The sequence below is a fragment of the Serinus canaria genome, chromosome 1 (genome assembly GCF_022539315.1).
Source record: "Serinus canaria isolate serCan28SL12 chromosome 1, serCan2020, whole genome shotgun sequence".
Classification (NCBI taxonomy): domain Eukaryota; kingdom Metazoa; phylum Chordata; class Aves; order Passeriformes; family Fringillidae; genus Serinus; species Serinus canaria.
In genome coordinates, this window is record NC_066313.1 from 108,241,045 (window position 1) to 108,256,769 (window position 15,725).

The 15,725-nt window shown below is 38.9% G+C and overlaps 1 protein-coding gene across 10 annotated transcripts in view; it reads left to right on the forward strand.

Moving 5' to 3' along the window:
• KDM6A (lysine demethylase 6A) overlaps positions 1-15,725 on the forward strand; it is a 151,187-nt gene that overhangs the window by 59,089 nt on the left and 76,373 nt on the right. For all 10 annotated transcript variants that reach the window (XM_018913470.2, XM_030234074.2, XM_050980365.1 and 7 more), the window contains exon 5: positions 13,081-13,139. In XM_018913470.2, coding sequence (XP_018769015.1) covers positions 13,081-13,139 — 59 coding nt within the window. The remainder of the gene's footprint in view (positions 1-13,080; positions 13,140-15,725) is intronic.

Sequence of the window (15,725 nt, forward strand, 5' to 3'; positions counted from 1 at the left end):
TCCCATTTTGAGATCTGCTAAGTGACCACAAGGTGATGATCCCAGGTTTATGAAGTTGCTCACATCGTTGTCTTCATGGCCTGGAACTCTCTTTCTATGCGTGTCACTTACTTCATCTTTGATATCTTCAATTGAGAAATGGTCCTGAAATTGCTTAATAATAGACAATTGGCCTTTAGAAGAAAGTGTGAAAAAGCTGTAATTTTTTTTTAATGTTACTCTAAATAAGAAGGTAGATTCAGATTACACTGTATAGTAATCACATGTTCAGAAAAGATAGGTAAGAAAAACCTCACATTTTTGAGCTGAGAAAATAAATGTAAATTGGTGTATATTAGATGGTGTTATGGAAAAGTTGTAAATGTGGGGTTGATGTGGTGTTTTTGTATAGCAGGTATTTAGGGAAGTGATACAAAAACTTCTGTGTAATTGACAGTCTGTGCAACCATTAGGAAGCTGTATACACTTCTGTGAAAAACACATGTTAAAGATCAAAAATCTTGGGAAAGTTAAGTAAAATAATAGTGAAATGTAATAATGATTTTAATGACTGGAAGTGAAAGTGAATATTTGTATTGCAAAACAGAAGATAAATTTTGAATGTTGAATGGTACAGATTTAAAGTATAGAAAAAGATTTTGGAGAATTATGATAGCAAATTCAGTTTCATATGGCATGTTGATATTTTTAAACAGTAGTATTTGAAAGTGTTTGTATCTGCTATCTCACAGCTCATGGTCTTGAGGGAACTGGCCTTAGTAGCAGAAAAAGTAGAGTATGAAGAAAAAGTTAAAAGCCCAAACAGTATTTGGTTTAATAAAGAACAATGTAGAAGGCTGTACTGGAAAGGATGGTCTTATGTAAAGGATAAGTATAGTTCAGTGTGACATTTTTCTAGAATCCAGTCATCCTCCTCTCTAAAGCAGAACAGAAGAATGAAATTTCAGACAAATGATTAAAGCCTTATCCAAGAACTGTTTGCAGAGGAGATTCTGCTGTCTCTTGCAAGCCTAAGGAGGTGTCCAGTCACATCAAGGAGCAGCAATTATAACGTGAAATTAATTTGTGGAACTCAGCAAGGTGTCTTTAAAATAAGAGCCCTCTGAGATTTGCAAACGGATGTTGAATTAACAGAGGAGGAGAAAATCCTCATTTGATGGCATTGGTTAATTTGCTCTCTTCTTGTCCTCTTGTCTCTTCTTCTTCAGGCTGTCAGCTGAGTTTAGGAATAAACTGCTCCAGAGGAAAAGATTTTCAAGCTACCAACTCTGGGGGATTTCTTACCTAGTATGGTGAGGTAGTAGTCAGAAGTGACGAAACACAAGTGGATTTAAAAAGGTTTCAGTTCCCAGTCCAGGATGGTTGTGGTGTTTCCATTTGCAGTTTGTCAGAGTTAGTTTTTCAGAAATTAAATTGTTGACAGAAGTAATTAAGTAAAGTCAGGTACAGCAGCCACGATGCAATGGTAAGAAGAGGGATTAGTGAGGGAAGAAAGCAGCCTGAGCTCTAGATCAGAGGAGGAAAGAGCTGCAGTGCAGAATAAGCAGAGATAGGGAGGGCAAAAGAAGTGTCTTGTCATTTGGCTTGTTCGTATTTTTTCTTGGTTTGTTTTGCCTTTAGAAACTGATGGCTCTTAAACTCACTAGTCTATATATTCTCAGAGTGGGCTGAAAATTTACTGAGGTACAGTTTTCTGTTAAGAAATGATGATTTGATGGAATTGAAATGCTCTGTGGGAATGGTTGGTGGGCTGCCCAGCTGCTTTGCTCTGCTCTTGGCTGCTGGCCATCCAGTCTGTTCCCCCAGCTGCCTGTCATGTGGGCCTGCTGCCTTGGCTCTTGTAGCCCATTTTAAGTATTTGTACATTCTAACAAATAAAACAGCAAATCACCAATTAGAACACCAATTAGCCATCACTACTTAACCAACTACAGTCTTAATTGGACAATCATTTTCAGTAATAATTGATTGATCCCTAACTAGCAACCATTAATCAATGATCTTCATTTCAGTTCTTAAAACAAACCTTTAAAAATTGAAACATTCTTGTTTAAATTTTTGATACATATGTAAGAATACATAAAATGTATATCCCAAAATGTGCTGTCAGATAACACTTAAATTTTTCAGATGTAACTGATTAATGAAAAATAAAGTCAAGATTCAAAACAGCTAGTAAGGTTTTTTTCTAAAGCTGATACTCAGAATTTTGTTCCAAATATGGGATTTTGTTCAGTTTGCAGTTAACAGAACAAACTGTTTTTATGCTGGAGCTAATGAAGCCTGGGCAATGATGAGCTGGTGTCTGTTGTCCTTTCACACCTCCTGTCCTTCCCTCTCCCACGTAAGCACACACAAACTGAAATTCCTCTTGTTTTCCTAGTGAAGCATCCTGAATGACATCTTGTTTCCTATGGCATCTCTGAGCAGGAAAAGCACATGCTTGATTTAAAGCTGTGCGCTGGGCGAAGTGTCTTTTCCCAAAGAGGAGAGAATAATTAAGCTCTGTGTGCTTTCTGAAAGTAGACCTTGTCTTGGGGGTTCTTTTTCCTACCCAACAGGCATTTTCAGTGACATTCCTCCAGTTTTTCATCTTTGAGAAGTCTTGCTTTCTCTAAAACTCATTTGAAGGCAGCTAACAGGTTCAAGAGTTACTCAGCTGGAAAGAACAACATAAAAGCAGCAACAGCATTCTTAGGGGACTTGGTTAAAAATTAACCTTTGAATTTTTCCATTAAGCAGAGTTCCAGATTCAGCTGGGTTTTTGTTACTGCCCAGCATAATGTGGTTTAGGATTCAAGGGGAACAACCATAGAGAGTTTTGTCATTTAATTTTTGTGGTTATTTTCCTTCGGTTTTTGCTGGTCTGTTTTTGTGTATTTGAATCTCTTTATAGTCATTCATGCCTTAGTATATTCAGCTTGTCCACTCCCATTTTCTGTGTAGTGCCTGAGGTAGAGCAGCTGTGTAATTAATGATAGTAAGGCTCTTTTCCAACACTAGTGATTTTCCAGCAGTGAGAAACTGACAGGGAAATAATGGGGCTACTTGTCAACTCAGTGGGATTCCTATCTTTGCTGGAACGGGTTGGAAAAATGGTGAATCAAGGACAGAAAATTCCATGCTAGTAGTTCTACTTCATAAAATGTTTTGAAGATGATGGATGCAAATGGTGATGATCACTTGCCATATGAAAGAAGATAAAACATTTCAATGAACTGTCCAGATGTCATAGTCCAAAGAAGATGCTTCAGTCAGATGTTTGTGTGTACAAATGAGCCAGCATTAGTTTCTGTACTTGGAAAATATTTGAGGAGATCTCATAGTTTTTCTGAGGTTAGTAAATCTAGATGGGAAAGAGGGAAGCTAAATCCTTTACTTAGTATGAAATAAGAGCAGTACTCACCAAAGAAAAGCAGAGGATGAGAAGACCTGCTCAGTGTTTAATTTGCTTGTGCTGATCAGTATTTGGGCCCCACCTCGAGGGTATTGGCACAATAAGGAGGTGCTTACAGGACAGCATGATGGGGGGAACCCCTCTTCTTTGGGCCACATTTGGTTTTGATAACAACTTGCTTCAAGTTCATCCTGGCTGGAGGAATGTTAGGTAAAAAGGAAAGGAATCCTGCATGGGTGAACAAGATGCTCCTGACAAAACTCAGGCACAGAAAGGGAGCATACAGAAGGCAGAAGCAAGGATAGATGACTTGGAGGAATACACAGAGCTCATCCAGGGATTGCATAAGAAAAGCCCAAGCCCACATGGACTTGAGTTTGGTCAGGGACATGAAGGGCAACAAGAGAGCTTCTGCAAGTGTATCAGCAGCAAAAGGAAGATGAAAGAATGCAGGTCTGCTGCTAAATAAAGCAAATGACAAAGGATATGGGAAACATGGAGGTACTTCATATTAGCACCTTGGGCTTAACTGGTAGGACTCACCTTCAAGGCCCTTGAGACCAGTTGGGAGGTCTGGACCCAAGAAGATCTGCTCTCAAAAGAGCATCAAGTTTGGGAAAATTGAAACAAAAATCTACAAGTCCATGGGACCTGCTGGGATATGTCAGTGAGTGCTGAGGGAGCTCATCTCTGTCACTGTGAGACCACTCTCAATTATCCTGTTAAGCTCATGGTGATGGGGAAGGTTTCTGAGGCCTGGAATAAAGCAAATTTCACTCCTGCCCTTAAGAGTGACAAGAAGGAAGATCCTGGGAGCTACAGGCTAGTCAACTTCACCTCCATCCTTGTGAAGGTGATAAGAGCAAATTATCCTGGAAGCTGTTTCCAGCACATTCAGGGCAGGCAAGTCCTGGAAGTAATCACCATGAGTTTGTGAAGAGAAATAATGCTCGATGAACCTGATAGCTGATAGCAACACAGTCAGTGACTTGGTGGAGGGGATGAGAGCCACAAGATATTGTTTGTGTTAATTTTAGTAAGGCTTTCCACACTGTTCCTATAATGTGCCTACAGACAAACTGATGAAATACAGACTAGATAAGTGGTCAGTATGGTAGATTGAAAACTGGCTCACCCAGGCTCAGAGGTTTGTGATCAAGATCTGTCATGGTCAAACCCCATATGGCAACTTCAGTACCACACAGCTACTTGCTCACTGCCTCCTTTCCCCCTGGTGGGAAGGGAAGAAGAATCGGGGAAAAAAGAAAGGGTAAAACCATGTGGGTTGAGATAAAACCAGTTTATTTAAAGTGAAACAAATTAAAACACAGTATTGCTAATGGTAGTACAAGCAATAATAATGATTTTAACACAACGGAGAGAAAGGAAAAACCCGAGAAAAAGAAGCACTGAACAAAACAATTGGTCCCCACACTGAGCAGTCTGAGCAGTGATCAGCCCCTCCTGGGCAGCTCCTCTGTGTATTCTGGATGTGACTTTGTATGGGATGGGATGTCCCTGTGCCCAGTCTGGATCAGCTGTCCCAAGCCTTCTGCCTCCCTGAGACACAGAAAGGTCTTAGGGCAAGCACTGCTTACTAACAACTGCACTGTCTGTGTGTTTACATTATTCCCATCCTAAATCCAAAGCACAGCACTGCACCAGCTACTAAGAAGAAAATGAGCTCTACTCCAGCCAAAACCAGGACATATCACAAAGTCCAGCTGGAGGCCAGCCATTAGAGGTTTACCCCATGGGTTGAGAGTGGGACCAGTGCTCTTTAGCACCTTGGGTTAGTGACCTGTGTTACGGGCTAGGGTGCACCTTCAGCAGGGTTACAGACAGTACCAGACTGGAGAGAGGTGGTGGAGTTGTGCTGCTGTTCAGAGGGAGCTAAACAGCCCCAGGAGCCTCCTGGTGTTTGACAGAGGCCAAGTCCTTTATCTCTGGAGGAACAGCCCAGTGCACAAGCACAGGCTGGAGAGCAGCTTTGCAGAAAGGGCCCTGGGTGTCCTGGGATGACCATGAGCCAGCAAAGGCAGCCAGTGGCATCCTGGCTGCATAAGACTGTGGCCACTAAGGTGAGGGGTGATCTTTCCTCTCTGCTGAGCGTTGGTGAGCTGCATGTGGAGTTCTGGGTCCGGTGCTGGGCTCCTAAATAGAATAGAGTGGGATGATAGTGGAGCAAGTCCAGTAAAGGGCCATGAGGCTGTGTAAGGGCGTGAAACATCTCTCATGCAGGGACTGGAGGCTGAGAGAGCTGAGTTGTTCAGCCTGGAAAGGATCAGGAGTGTCTTATCCAGTTTTACAAATAAACAGAGCCAGAATCTTCTTTAGTCAAAAAAAGGAAAAGCTGCAGGCACAAACTGAAAACACAAAATTCCTATTAAACACATGAAAACGTATTTATTTCTTTAATTGTGAAAGTGATTAAAGAGTGAAGAAGGTTGCCTGGAGGGTTTGTGGGGCTAGTGTCCTTGGAGGCAGTCAAAACCCAATTGGTTATGATCCTAGGAATGCTGTAGTTGTGCCTTCCTTGAGAAGAGGGTTTGGACTAGGTGATCTCCAGAGAGAATGTCTCTTTTTGTGTAAACATTGGAGACATTGGTTTAGTTATAAAGCATCTGGTGTCAAAAATGGCCTTCTGTTTGGAGTTAGGGGGGTGTTTTTTCATAAAGTCATGTATCATACAAAATAAATTGAAAGCTTTGCAATTGTTAACAGCATTCAGGGAATCTGTAGGGAGAGTATTAAATTTGGTTTGATGAATCATCTGTATAAAATATCTGTCAAGGTGAGTTTAATCCTTTGTGTGTTGCATAACACCTTTGCTCAGTTGATTCATGTCAGAAAAATTCTGTTCCTGTTAAAATACTTAAATTATTGAAAATACAAGGGAAAAATGAAGATGTTTACATTAAGTGAAATATTTTAAGGCACATAAGTCAGATGCCCATGGTAATGATCACAGTTTAGACACTTGCTTGGCTGTTTGTTTGTGTGACAAACTTGGAGGCACACTAGTTGATCAGAAGTCTCTTTTGCCAATGGCCCTAGGTTTATTTATGGGTAAAGAAATACATGGTTTGCAAAACTGCATAGATTCCATCATCAGTGAACAGGATCTGAGTTACTTAATGCTGTTTTGTCAGCTTCTCATTTTCATAGGACAGTACTCCCTCCAAAGTAGTTGTAACACAGTGTATTATTCAGGAGGGTTTGAAATAATGAAGGCCTGTTGAATTAATTACTGTATGTGGGTTTCAGTAATTTTCCAGTAGTCTTGTCTTGATGTACCTGTCCATCCCTGCATGTCAGGAAGCTTTTGTTTACAGCTAGTGCTGGAAAGCCACTTGGATGATAACAAGGCTCCTACTTGAGCTTCTTCACACAGGTTTTGCCATGTGTGTTTCAGTCCATGAGTAAAAATGTGGAGACAGAAGTGCTTTGGTGGGCTTGCCATGTTCCCAAGAAGCTGAAAGAGTAGTTTTCATTCAGAGGGGCGCTGCACGGAATGTGGAAATGCAGCACTGCTGGGAAATGGCAAAGGATAAATGTACTGTCTTTCCTAAAGAGGAGATGAGTAGGATGGCCAAGACAGCATAGTAATTTCAGAGCTAGGTACTACTTACAAAGGGAAAAAACCTCAGAATTTGTAGATGGTGTGGAATTTTTATTTGATTTCTATTTGGCTTTATTTCTGCTTAATTTCTAGTAAGAATTTTTGTCCTTGAAAAAAATAGTTTTTATGAATTAAGAAAGATAGATTTCTTCTGGAAGTAGTAGGTGTATTTTGGCAATATTTACTCTCAGAAAAGATCTTCTTCAAGAAAATAAGAAATTACTTTGTAGCTATTTACTAAGATATATGACAGAATGTATTTGTCACAGGAATAATGACTTTTGTATTTCAGTTGCTTTCACGTGGCTACTGGGATGCAGACACACACCCAGTAACAAATTTTGGAATATTGTGATTATTGCTCCAGAAGCAGAGTCGTGCAAGCATATTAGTGATAGCTGTATTTAAAGATTCTATATAAATGTGGTGATTTTTTAGCTGCTATAAAACTTGAAGATGACAAAACTAATGATCCTAATTTGCCATACACACAGGGATCTTAGTATTTTTGCAGGTGATTGGAACTTACAAGACTTATAGATAGGTAGTTCTCTTTTTCATGTTTATACGAATCTAAACAATTTTTATTTGAACCCTCCCCTCTTTCTTCTAAGCACGTATAATCTCTGTGCTAGAGCCTGTCAGGTCCCAAGGGCCTGGAGCTGTTTATGCACAGGGGCCCAAGTGGAATTTTTTATTTGGAATAAACTCTCTAGGGAGCTGTTACTATGTATTGAGTAGTGTCAGGAGGAGGAATTAAGCACCACAGTGTCAAAACTTCATCTTTCTCTTTTTTTCCTTTTGAATTTCAGTAAAGAAATGAACATATTCACACATTTAAGCACAAAAACTGTTCTTTTGCTTTGAACAGGTGGCCAAGAGACCCTGTGACCACAGGATGTGACATAAGCTGTAAAACCTTGTTTTCCTGGTTAGTTTTTCTGAGTAGTAGTGGCCACCTGCCCATGTGTGTCTTGTGCAGCCTGGTGTGATGTGGGCTGGGCTCAGGGTTCCAGTGGCTCCTGGGCAGTCAGACCCTGCTGGAGGCAAGCTAAATGTGTCATCAAAGATTTTTTGATTCCTGTCAGTAGTAAGCAAGTGAAAAGCAGTCACTGATCTCTCATAAGGGTGCCGAATGTCATCTTTTTTTCCATAGTTTTTCTTTCACTAACCAACTACATGGGAACTTTTTTTCCTATTGTTTTGGTTATTATATAGTATGATGGGATACACTCTGATTTCTAATTAAATAAAAGGTTTATTTTATCTACATCTGGCCCTTCTCCATAGTCACAAAGAATCACAGAATAGTCAGCGTTGGAGTGACCTCTGGAGATCACCCAGTCCAACCCCCTGGCAAGGCAGGGTCACCCAGAGCAGGTGACACAGGAATGGGTCCAGATGGGTCTGGAATGTCTCCAGAGAGGGAGACTCCACCCCCTCCCTGGGCAACTGTTCCAGAGCTCTGCCACCTCCATGGAAAGAAGTTCTTCCTCATGTTTTAGCTCATGCCCATTGCTCCTTGTCTTGTTGCTAGGCACCATTGTAAAGAGTCTGGCACCATCCTCTTGGCACTCACCTTGGAGATATTTATACGTATGGATCGAAGAACTGGTGCATTTGCCTGAGTGTGTCACCCGTTAAGGACCTGCATGAAGAAGGCTGGCAGGAGGCTGTGAAGTTCTCATGGTTTTATCCACCTTGTACTGACCCATGTATCTTGCTTTCTCTGAAGTGAAATATTTACATGTGACTTTGATGGTTTCAGTGATGTTTGAAAAATCACTGTAGGTTTGATGGATATTTTGGTGGGAGCAGGGTAGGCTTGCTTAAAGAGCTTTTACTTGTGTACCAATCTTTTACTTGTGCTGATGCTGTTGTTAATGGGGGTCCACAAATGAACTTGCCTAGGAAACTGATCCATTTAAAAAATCCTTTTTACATAGATATTAATAATTCAGCTCACTTCTGGCATCCAGTTGGTTGTAGTACTCTGAAGATGATTGTGTCAGCACAAATGAGAGAGGCAGTGCTAGGGAATGTTTGTGAATAAGCAGTGCTGGGAACTATGGCAAAAACTGTTCCTTTTCATTTCTAAATGGCAAGGACCTGCCTGGATGCTGCCCTGAGACTGCTTTGAGTTTTTAATGTTTTTTTCTACTGTCTGGCCCTCTAGATGTGCTCAACATCTAGATTTTCATTTGCAAACGTAATTTCTGAGTGAATTCCTGTGTTTATAAAACACCAATTTGGAGTCTGTAACAGGGTCCAACTGTTTGTGGCAGAGAAGAACATTACTAGTGGAAAACATCTGGACCCAGATGTGGCAGCCACACATGGGTAGAATGAGTCCAAGATGGCTGTTTGTGATCTGAATGTGGGGTGGTCATTGTTGGCCAGCACAGGTGCATTTTTGTGTCCCTGTGTTTGTCACTGCTGGGCTGGGCTGATTTTTTCTGTGGGACCTGCTGGCTGCTCCCTTCAAAGGTGGAGAACAAGGTTTGTGTGGACTTGGCCTGAAATGCCTCAATGGAATGCAGAGGATCTGTTCCCACCATCTTCTGCTTCAAAGAGCCTCTAAACCAGTTCTTTAAGTTTCAATAAAAGGCCTGTGAGATGGGTGGAGTCTTTCTCATTGTTTTTTTTTTTTTCCTTGATCGCTTAAAACAAAAGACCAAAAAGTCTTCAATGTGCTTATTCACACCAGATATATAAAAACATGCACACAAATATGTTTTTGCCTTCTGAGTTACCTGTTGACAAAATGTGTGTACCACACTCTTTTAGAAGATAAAATTGAAAAGTTGCTCAGCATTAAACAGTGCATGTAAGTAGCAGACTGCACAATATCAACTTGACAATTTCCTTAAATTGCATAAGCTTGGAAAATGGAAAGAGGTATTTGAGCCATCTAGTGGTTGGTATGAAGCATTTTCATATTTTTCAATAGTTCATAGGAAATGTAAATTATGTCAGCTTTGAAATATCATTTCTGATTTGTCTGTGTTTGTAGCATGGCTGTAGAATGCAAATAACCCAAGCAGTCAGCTTCAGATTTGAGGCACATATCTGTGGGTTTCTATCTTATTTTCACTCAAGATTCTAGTGATATTAGATATCTGATAACATAAAAATTAAATTAGAAGTTAGTAGCCAAATAATGTGTTTTGCTAGCATGAGATCTTCATAAATGTTGAGGATTGTTAGGAAGTTCAAGGAAAGGACTGTAATAAGATAATTTTGTTTTCTGCTTCATACTTAAAAATGTTTGGAGGAAAAAGGCCTTAAATCCTACCTGAGCAGCTATTTATAGCAGGGACTAAGTCACAGGAGTCTTTACTGGAACACATGGAATGGTTTTCTTTGAGAGAAACTTGTCACAACTAATAGAAGAAACTGAAAACTGATCTCTTAAGATGAGGTGTATTCCTGGTAAACAGAATCTTACAATTTAAAAAGGACATTTTGTAGATGGAGGTTTGGGTAATGACTCTGTTTGGTGCTGATCTGCATTAAGCTGTGGTGGCATTTCATATTGGCTGTTGCCAGTAGGAACTTGACTGCATTTTGAACTTGATGGTATTCTGCAAAAGTAATGAACTTTATGTGTATCTTGCCTTGAATTCTTTGTGGGAAGGTGCAGCCACACATTGGGACACTGTGATGTCTTCCAGCCCTTGTGAGTCCTGTCCCTGTTCAGATGCAGTTTCAAAGATACTTTTTAATCTTAGCTTATTATAGATATGGTAAGAACTATAGTATTTCAGAATAGATAAATTCATGAGCCATACTGGCATTTCAGAATTTGCATCCTTACATTTGAAGTAAAGTATTACAGGTACAAATATTAAATCTTGCCCTGTTTTTTATTGAGAAGAGAGCGGCAGCTTAAGATATTTTTAAGGTCAGTCTCAAAAGACTTAGGGCCTAAGGAGAAGGAGAGAAAAAATGGGAAAACCAGGCACAGGACAAAGGACAGAACAGTGATGGTTCATTTGTAGTGCTGTGAGGATCATCTGAAAGCTTTATGTGAACTTGATACATAAATTACATTTTGATAAATCACTTGCATCTTGGTTTTGTTGTGCCTTGAAAGTTGCTTGTTGTTAACCCTTAGCATCAAAATATCTGGGAGATTTTTCTGAATATCTAACTTTCTTGGACTGTGAATTGTAATAGGTTTCATAAGAGGAAGTCAAATCCTTTGCAAATTGAAGAGTCTTTAGTTGTCTGGCACGTTTTGTTTGAATTTTGCAGTGTCGCAGTGAAGGATTTTTGTCATCACTGTTGTTCTTAATATCTACAATGATCTAAACTTCACTGAGATTTGAAATATCAGAGAGGACACTGGACAGTACTGTTAAGTTCTGTCTGAAAAAATGAGCTGGCCTGAAGATAGTGAAGGATCCTGGAGGCTGTATTTTGTAGGCTTCCATATTGCACACATGAAAATCTCTCTTACTTCTTCATTTAAAATGACTTTTCAGTCAGGGCATTATGTGTGGTCAGCTTGTGAGCCTGCCTTCTTCCTGATCTTTCTGTTGCCAGAACATACTTGGAACATGTTAGAAAACCAGAATATGGAATTGGAGATATTTTATCTTTATGATGTCCATGTTGTGCTTTTATTCATTTAAATGAGTATGTGGGTTTGCAGTAGTATTAAAATGTCCTCTTCTATTGTGTATGCACTTCCCTGTGCACTCCTCCTGTTAACATCTTCCAGTGCTCTGGTTGCTGTAGTATCTGCTCATACCACAGCATTTTCCTGCAAGCTGTCTGTTGCTGAAGCTGTGATCCAGCTGCATTCATGAGAGGATCTTTGACATTCCCCCTGGTTTTAATTTGCATTTAGATGATGCAAATGAAGGATAATGAAATTATCATACTGGATCCTGTTTCTGATGAATGCTGCTCTTTGAATTGTCTTCTGGTTACCAGTTATTTTGTAGGAAAAACTTGATTATAACTTTTATATTTGGGTTGGGTTTAAGTCATAATTAGTATTCCTTTCGTGGAACTCCTTAGAAATTTGACTTGCTAAAGACCTGCAGGCAAGTGGCAGAGAGATTGTCTTGAAATGCAATCTTTAACAATTGAAATTCCAGCTCTTGTCCATGTGTCAGAGCTTTGGGATGTGTACCTGGTGTCTCAGAATTATATATGAGAAAACCTAAAAATGTGTCTTAGGCAGCATGTACAACGTCTCCTGCAAATAATGGAATTGCTCTGCCCATTAAAAAGAAATGTGCTGTGGCATAGCTTTGCAAAAGAAAAAGAAATTTGTTTATTTTTCCTAATTTAGAAAATATGTAATAATTATTTGTGGAACTGGATAGTTAAACATTCATTAAATACTGTTAGTAATTTCACTTTGGAAGTAAGTCATAGTTTATAAGGAAAGAAAATGGAGGGAAAATGAGTTTCTAGAAGGGGAATGGTTTTTGTTGTTTTGGCTTGGTTTTTACCTTTTGCAAATAGGGGGATAGAAAATAGAAACTGGATTAATGCTGAAGGGGTATTATTGTTGTAGGTTTGAAGTTGATGGTCCATAATTTTTGGTATTCAGAAAAGTGAAATCTCCTTAAGCATATTCTCAGATTTGTTTAATTAGTGTTCTACATTAGACACTGAAATTAGAATGTGCATCTCTGTTTTCTTTTATGTGAGTATAAATCATTGTGACTATGAAATGGTGCTTGGTCATAAACTATTTTTTTTCATTATATTAAATTGCCAAAGATTTCTACTCCATCATTTCTTTCCCTGCTGTTGTACAAGTAGAACAGAGCATATCAGTTTCTCTGATGTAAAAGTACTTGAATATTGTGGTTACTCTTCCACCAAAATAGCCACTTTTTTTGTGACCATGGAGAACCAGTACTTTTTTTTTTTTTTTTTAGTGTCTACCTATCTTTTTGTTGTTTCTTTTTGGCTTTTCCTGTTCAAGGCGAATTTTAAATATATTTGTCTTATAATGGAAATAGAATATCAAAGAATTGATAAAATATTGGAAGCTCACTCTTATCTGGGTTTTAAACACTGTTTCTTTCCTTTACAGAATGCTGCCTTTTTATATGGCCTTGGTTTGGTCTACTTCCATTACAATGCCTTTCAATGGTAAGTTGGAATAAGCTGACAGTGTCAGTGTTTTGTGTGCTGTCCCATCAGTGTGTGATTACTTCAGCCTCAGTTCAATGTGAGTGTAAAATAGTTTAATTTTAATTTTATTACAGATAAGTTGTTTGCAGGTGTTACTGTCCTGGGTCAGTGTCTGTATTACTGTAACATACCTGGGGCAACCACAAGTTCCATGTAAAAGAAGGCACTTTGGGAGAAGAATTTGCACTCCCTTTAGCACGATTCAGCAGTGGGGATGGAGCAGAATGACTCAACAGGCTTTTGGGAATTGTTGTCATTGATAATCTGTGGCCTGGGTTTGTTGGAAAGCCTCTTGGCAGAGAGGTGGTGAATGGGGCTTGTTTTCATTTTGCTTGGTAGGCAGAAATTTTGACAGGGCTGCATTAGGTGAAGGGTTTGGATATGAGAAGCAATAGGCTGGGATGGGATCAGTGTTTCAATCTGATGAAAAAACTCAGGGTTAAAAGAGTTTTAATTTCTGCCAGGGCTTTGAGGACTGAGAAGGGCTTTTGTTGAGGGTGGGGGAGGGTTGGGTTTCAGTTGGGGTTTTGGTTTTACTTTATCAGTGATGAGAGTGGTGAATGGAATGGACTCAGTCACTGGGGTTCTGTTCAAAGGTCCTCAGACTTTTATTGGTGTTTAATCCTGTGGAGATAGAGTTAATTCATGGGGGAAAAAGTCAGAAAGGTGCAGTGTTTAGGTCAGTGCTATTTTACACTCAGTACAGAGAGTGTTAGTACAGTAAGTGTGACTTCAGTACTTGATTGATCACTAAAAGTTCCATTGTGTTACTGAGCTAAGCCTGATTGCAGTTAGGGATGCAGTGAGTGACCACTGACTCATGGTTGGGAACAATGGAGCAGGATTTCTCCCTCAGCTCTCCTTAAATTGTTTCTGTGTATCTCTAAGGCAAAAGATTTATACTTTCCTCAGGATAATGTGCATAAACTTTTATTCTTCAAATTAGAATAAGTTGGTTAAATTATGAGCTCAAAACATGGATTATTTTATCTTGCAGCTTACTGCTTTTTTACTGATAGTGGTGAAATGAATGTCGTTCCTTTGTTGTATTGTACAGGGCATGCAATTCTGTTGCATTCTAATTAACAAGAGAAGAATAGAAAACTTTTCAGAAAGCCTGAGAGTCCATTGTTTTAAGATTGTGATGAGACTTGGCTGAATTTTACCAAGTTTCAGAACATTCTAGTCGCTACATAGTCTTGTCTTCATCATTTAGCATTCAAAAGTATTTTGTGCACCATTTGTTACAAGCTGTATCTTGTTACAGTTTGCACTGTGAAAGAGTAGATAAACTGTAAGATAAATAAGACAAAGCAGTTAGATTTAGAGTAATTAATTTTTTGAAAAGCCACCTGTTCAACATAGGCTTTTGCCATCAGTGGATCATGCTATTTAGTATTCATAAATTAGAGCTTTGAATGAATTGAGATTTTTCTTCACTTGTTGACAGCACGAGTGTAAGCTGATGTCCTAACTTAAAGAACTGCACATAGATCTCATATTAAGGTTGAGTAGAGGAACTGTATTTTCCATTTCATTCATCCAACAAAGTTATGTATAGTGTGGTGCTGAGGACATTGTGTATCATGAAAGTATTGGGTAGAATTTTTAAAGAAAGAAAATCCAGTAAAGGTAAAATCTTACACTTTTGTGTGCAGTTTTGATTTTTAATCCCTCTGAGGGCCTTTCTTTTCCCTTCTCTGTGATTTTTTTGGGGCCAAGAGCAGAGGGATATTGGGTTGTTGGTATTCAGATGTGACAAAATCACAATAGACTTGGAGATGATAGCAAGTCATTTACAATAGGTGTTCTTCTTTGAAGACCTTAATCCCCCACAGAAGTCTTACAGATTGCCAGAAGAGTCCTCTTCCAGAGTGGAATGCTAATCTGTCTTCCTGCTGCATTTATCTGTTTATGCTCATAGAGGACATGGATCTCGATATTTCTAGCAGGCAGAGGAAGACTGTTCAAGTATTCAAGACTATTTAAGGTGGTTTATTTATTCTGGTTCATCCATGAACTGTTTTTTTTTAACACCACTGCTTCATATATTCAGAGACTTTAACAAGAGGGAAGTACATAGTCCTCCTAAAAGAAGGGGTGAGAAATACTTGAGGTTTTTTCATGTCTCATATAAACAGGGATAATAAAAAAAGCAAGTGGGAATAAGATCAGCTTTAGAATTATTGTTCATATATTTTATATTATTTTAAGAGTTTTCCAGCTTTCATAAAATGTGGTGTTGGATTCGTTCCAAGACTCTTAATGCAGTTCACTGTAATTCAATATTGTACATATTTTTATATACTAGAGCAGCATTGCAGCATTATCTTAAGTACAAATCTTAGCTGTTACATCATTTTATGTTGGTGATTTTGTTTAACTGTTCATGTAAGAATTAAAAGTCCTCAACATATGAATGCTGCAATAGTGTAATCAGATCAAACCTATTTCACACAATTATTATAGAAAGATGTGTCATAAGGTATCATCTCAATAAATTGAATCAACTACAGTAAAACAAGTCTGAAGGATGTGAAATTT